The 6,293-nt window shown below is 43.8% G+C and overlaps 1 protein-coding gene across 1 annotated transcript in view; it reads right to left on the bottom strand.

Moving 5' to 3' along the window:
* The window catches only part of LOC104547316 (FERM domain-containing protein 6-like), a 30,184-nt gene that overhangs the window by 11,635 nt on the left and 12,256 nt on the right, over nucleotides 1–6,293 (bottom strand). Inside the window, 2 exon segments of the mRNA XM_010192947.1 lie at nucleotides 1,544–1,620; nucleotides 3,630–3,709. Coding sequence (XP_010191249.1) covers nucleotides 1,544–1,620; nucleotides 3,630–3,709 — 157 coding nt within the window.

Raw genomic sequence — 6,293 nt, 5'->3', positions numbered from 1 at the left:
TGTAGGGAAGACCAAGCCAAGATCAAGGTCTTGCCCACTAAGTGTTGGGCAAACATGGGAAATGATAGCTTCTGTCTTGAGGAGCATGAGATTTAAGAAGTTGGGGCAGAAGGTAAATGAAAAAAATCATGTGTGAAAAATCAGTCACACCTGTTTTGGAGACTGACTACATCAAGCACTTCTGTTTCTCTGGAAAGCCTATAGCAGCCAGGAGAGTCAACTCCCTTGAATCCCAGTCCTGTTGTGTGCACACCTGTCCTCCTTTCCCCTCTAAACCTGGCACTGCTTTTTCATTTCACCGTACCCTAGGCTTGAGGTACTTTTCAACAGCTAACTCTTGGCAAGGTAGATCAAAAGACATAGGGGCCTTGGGCTTGTTTTTGTCTTCTTTCTCAAGCTGGTAAATAGGGATAGGATAGTCTGATAAGGCATAACTATCACACAGCACTGATAACACACAGCCTCTCCACTGTAAGAGCTCACAGGGAGTAGGCAGCTGACATGTACGTACAGATGAGGTGCTGTAGTGTTATGTGAGTGTGTGCAGGCATGTAGTTTGAAGGGGCCATGTAAGCACCTCTGCGTGGCTCCACAAACCTCTGCAATTAAATTACTAGTGCAAGAGAAAAGATGCTTGCGATGCTGAAGGATACATACATCGGGGGTGTGAGAATGATACGCTATTTCCCCTTGTGCCTAAAAGCAAAACTAAATAAAAAACACTTAACAGCCAAACAGACTCCAGATGAAAGACTCCAGTATATCCAAAATGAAAGACTATGGAGAGAGAGAAAAACAAAAAAAACCACCACCAAAAGCTTTGTTCAAGATGAGAACAAATGCCAAAACTTTGGTAAAGATTTTAATCCACCCAAATGATCCCAGCTCTTGACTTGCCCCAGGGTCACAGCCAGCCAGAAGTGCTGATGCAAATTAACTCTGTCAGTTGTTCATTTTTAACTACCTCATCCTTTGTTCTGCACTGTGGGTGAGGGTGGTGGTGTTTTGAGTGCAGCCCATATGCCATGTGAATGGAATACGCTCAAATGCAAAACTCCCTCACTTATGAGGTAATTTCTTTTGTTCAGCTACGAAAGTCCATTTCCAGGAGAAGACTGCACAGGGCATTGCTCAGATACAAAAAAAACCCCACAGACCAAAGTTATTAGCAAGTGCTCTGGAGTACAAATAGCTATTTTTGGTTTATCCATCTGATGCTTTTCATACAATCAAAAGATGCAAGCAAAAGACTGTTAATCATATTTTGATACTGTTTTCATTCAATCTGCTTTCTAAACACAGATGGAAAAGCAGTCACTGTTTTCCTAGGGATAAGGAGTATGATTCAGGGAGAAAACGTGCATGGCTGGGTCTGTGGATGAAGTCTGTGAAGGTCTTAGGAAAAAAAAAAATCAAGTGGATTTTTTTTAAGATGATTTCTGTGAGCTCACAGAGATGAGCTTAACAAAGAAACATTCTTTTTCTTGCCTTTTAAAACACTGAATAATTCAAAACACAGTAACCACCACAGAAAGGAGCTTACCTTATCACTCTTCCATTTTCTACGTAGTACTGCACTCGAAAGAATGCAACAAAAGGAGGGCTGAATTTCTCTGTTCCCTAGAGGAGGGACAGAAGACACATTAAATAATGCTCAGCAACCAAAATTCCTACTACCCTGTCTGGTAACATTCTCTTCTCTCAGGCTTGCTCCTTTCATTTTCATTACTGCTTTTCATTTTCTGCTCTTAGTTCTTGGCAAGTTCTGGGGAGATCTGACTGTCTTGGAGGCTCACAACAACAAAGCATCGTAAAACACTTGGGCTGAATGGCAAGATTTTTGGATGTGGGGGAAGGAGCAGGTATAAAAGAGTCCCAGCACAGCCTGGGGATGCCCAGCATTACCTGGCTCAGCACCTGGCAGTGCTGCAGACCCATTAGTGCTGAACGCAGCAGGTTTATCACAGCCTCCCCCAGAGCAGCGCCACACTGGCTGCGGCGTTTCTAGGGCGCACCTCGGAGCGCACCACATCACTGAGCACCGACACACACGCTCACCGCTGCTTCGGCATTTACTGCCCCAGGCTGAGGAGCATCAGCCTGATATTAACTCCTCACCTTTTGTTTGGTAGGGGTAATATTTAGTTATTCACACCTTCCTGCAGCCACAGACCAGAGGGGGACACTGATGTCTGCTTCATGCTGAAGATGTTTTAGAAGAAAGCTGATGAGAGTTCTGTTGTTTTAACTACAGTCTGCCTTTAAGACTTACAGGCTTGTTTAAACAGGAGAGAAAAGGAAAAAAAAAAAAAGAAAAAAGAAACATCTTATCTTAGCTCATTCTCTCATCTTTCCTACTTTGCCACGCACTTCCTTAATGTTCATATAGGTGACCTTACTCACACAGGTAGTTCCAAAGCTTTGCCAGTCAGACTCATCTCACTGGGACAAGGTACACGACATGCTGTGCACATCTGATGCAGGCAGCAGCTTCTTGGTCATCACGCAAATATTTGCATTTTATTACTGGAACTTGTTTGCTGTCACCCTATTTTATCAGCTGGACTGCGCTTTCCACCTGAAACCTTTTCATAGGAATTAAATCCCTGTCTACTAACCCCATCCAATAGCCCAACTCCTCTCAGACTTCAGTACCACCAATGCTAACTCATTCAGCCTTTTATGATTCACCTCACACCAGAGGTTTGACATTTATCCTGACTTAAAAAGCACTGCAAGAATCCAGCCTCAAAGCAGCACCCCATCCGGAGGTGACCAGAAACACCTCCTTTGGGAAGCACTCACTGGCTGGACAGAGAGCCCCTTGCACAACTGGCAGCTGTTTTTGAAGTAACCCTCACTTGTTTGAGAGAAGCAGCATGGGATAAAAGAGATGCCCAAACTTCATTAGTCATTTGCAAACTTCTCTGAGTAGCAGCAACAGCAAGCATGCCTACTCTGCAAAAGAAAACCCTTAAGGAAGGTGGAAAAAGTCATAATGATCTAATTAAGATGTCTGAATATAATTGCATACTACACTTGGTTCTAGACTGAAGCTCCTCTAATGACACACACAGGCATTACCCTATTTGAATGACCAGCTCTAAACAATGACATAGGCTTGTTTTTATGTCACATAGCTTTTCCCTCCCTTGACAGGGCCGGCTAGCCTTAAAGAACGAAGGCTCTTCTTAAACAAAATATCCTTCCTCTGGTTCCACTGTACTTTTGCATGTGCTCTGGAAGAGTGTCAGTTCCAGCTCTCTCTCATATCAGGGCCAAGTCACAGAAGGCCATTTTAGGCTGTTCTGCTTAAGGACAACAGTGAGGCCCCTCCAGACTTTTCACAGGCTCAGCTAAGTTCAAAATGAAAACTGATCAACTGATCTCCTCCATTCCTAAAGCAGCAACCATGTGGTCACTACTGCTCCGGTAAAGTTGTGTAAGGGGCTGTTTTAGCTCTTTTCATTAATTGTACAGCCATGCACAAGTCACTGCATCTTGCTACTGAACAATATTTTGCAAACCATCTTCAAGAACTTCTTTATGGATCTTATTTTAAAAACCTTCTTTTCACAGAGTAGTCCAATACCAAAGCAGTAGGCTCTGAAATTAAACATTTGTCTTACTTTGGTGGTCTCTTTCTTCCATTCCTTTGAAAAGTATTTGCTGAGCTTCTGCTCCAGGTCTATAAAAACATATTCATTATCTGAAAAGCAAGAGGAAAAAGCATTTAATGTTACAGAATTAGATATTCTTATTCAGGAAATACTTAAATGACTATACAAGTTGTTTCCAAGCAACACAGAGCTGACCAGGGAATAGAGAGAGCAAGGAAAAGAGAGCACAATGAGTCTCTTAAGTACCTGTGCTACTCCTGACAGTATGGAAGAAAGGTCAGCAACACCTTGATTCAAGAGATGCTGAGCTGAAGTTTCCCAAACATCTTACCCAAACATGCAGAATTCTTGCTTTATAAGCAAGAAGCCATTTACAGAAGGGAAACAATCTTTTCCCAAGCTAACTGTACTGTCAGTTTAGCAGATTCAGGCATTTATTATTATTAAACAAGCAAACCCTACCCAAACTTCCACTGTACCATCATATAGCACCGTGGTATAAGCAAGTGGACAGTCAGGAATATGACAGGTTTCATCTTCTACATATGAATGGGATCCTTTGAAAGGGCAAGAAGGAGGACCAAACCCAAATGCCCTCAGAAGGTCTGGCATGCCCTGCTGACACCCAACTCTCTTCATAGAGCAAAAAAGATGAATAAAAGAAAGGGAACCATGAACTGCCTCAAAGGACCAGCACTTGCCCTCCACCCAGGTTAGGGCAAACAAGAGACAGCCTGAACAACACAGTCTTGAAATGCATTTGTGCTGTTTTCAAAGCCAATGTTTTGTAACACAGCTTACCAATTATCAAATCCAAACAACTCGGCCAGTGAAAGACTTTTTCCCTGAGCCTTCTCAAGTCTCTTTAAGACCTGAATAGTGTTTTGGGCTTCAGCAGCAATGCCAGCTGAGCACATTCACCTGACCAGTCCTGGTTTTGCCCAGGGAAGTGTTTCGACAGGTGACAATAAATGCCAAGTTGGAGAGATTGTACCTTAGACATGAAAGGAGCAGGAAAAAAGGGGAAAAAATAAGAAAAAAACCCCACCCTTCCCAGAACAACCTTCTGCCCCTGAAGAACGCCTTGGACATCCAAGCTTCGGCTTTTGCTTTCTAATGTCAAAAGAGAAAAATGAAGGGAAGAATAGAGGTGATATTTTTCTAATGGAGATTCACAACTAAATGAGAGCCTGCACTCGTGTCTGTGCAGCAAATGGATTGGCAGAGACTAGTGTTATGGCACATAGTAACGGGCTGTGAGCTACCTTGCAGCCATCCTCCCAGAGCGTTCCAGTTCCTTACGGGCGCAGATGTAGCAAATACTTCCTCTGCAAGCTTTTAAAATACAAGCAAGCAAAATAACTCCCTATCACCACCCTCTTCAGCTCCCACCTCAAGTAGGAGAGGACACACCTGGTGCTAGCCAGAAATGGTCCACACACCACCCTAAAAGGAAGCCTCATGTATAATACCAGTAACATCGTACACAAATAAAGAAGACAAGCCCCCAAAAGTCCTGTTTCCATCTCTATGGTCTTTCCTGCATTGTACAGACTACAGCTGTAATTTTAATACACTTCTGTTTTCTACATTTTTTGACACATCACATACACACACACACAACACTGTATTTAACAGCACTGTTGAAACTGCTGTACAAAAATTCCGAAAATTTTAGTGGTGAGAATTAAAGTGTGCTACAGAAGTTGTTTTGCTAATTTGACAGAGAAAGGAAGAGGTTTTAGCATCACAGAGACAGCGTCTTGTACCAATCTCTTCACTTATGCCTACAAGACAGGGTGGCTATGCTGGCCCCAACTACCTTTGCTTCTCAAAGTCCATTAAGACCAGATAATGCTGCCTTGAGAAGGTTGACAGAAGTCCCAGTCAGTGAGAGAGGTGGGTTTGGTTCATATCTTGGACTTGTCTCTATCCCTTGTCAGCTGCCAAGCTGATAAGCGTTCCTCTGTGAAGCTTTTCTTAACACGTAAATAAAAGCTCATTTAAGAAGCAAGCGCACAACAAGTACAAGAGTGGATAACACAAGCTCGGCACTCAGTCCCTCTCCAGGATTCGGCAGTCCCAGGGCAGGGCACTCCCTCCACTATGGGCTCCAGGGGCAGGACTGGGACTGCTCCCGATGGCACAGCAGTTTTTGGCAAAGCTTTTGCATCAGTTCTGCCAGCACCAGTATGTAGCTGCCATCTTATGAAGAGGATAGGGAACATGCACAGCTCCAACAAGCTGTGGGGTCAGTTTTTCCCCCCTCTCGATCAGAAGTGATCCCGTACGCAGAGGTTTTTAAAGAAATACATGAATTATTCCTCAGCCATGAGGGAAAGCAGCAATCGCAGAGATGTACCCACCCCATCACACATGGATACTAAGAAAGGCGAAAAGGATGACAGAGCAGTTCCACTGTAGTAAAACCATTTGCTACCCACAGCCTCTATTTATCTTCATCATGTTAATTAAGTTAGAGAGACGACTTTGGGAGGGCCCAGATACTAAGTCTGAGGACTCCAGGTCACTATCATACCTACTGAGAGGTGCACAATAAAGCCCAAGAACAAGCCACACTGGAGGAGGAGGACACTGCGAAGTACCAGCTCTCCCTGGGGATCCTGCTCCTCAGCCCAGCCCAGCATCCTCCCTCCCGTGCAAGAATGCAGC

Source organism: Mesitornis unicolor, unplaced genomic scaffold (genome assembly GCF_000695765.1).
Source record: "Mesitornis unicolor isolate BGI_N332 unplaced genomic scaffold, ASM69576v1 scaffold26719, whole genome shotgun sequence".
In the NCBI taxonomy this organism is placed as follows: Eukaryota; Metazoa; Chordata; class Aves; order Mesitornithiformes; family Mesitornithidae; genus Mesitornis; species Mesitornis unicolor.
The sequence above is the reverse complement of the archived record's forward strand: the minus strand, read 5'-3'. Positions and strand labels throughout refer to the sequence as shown.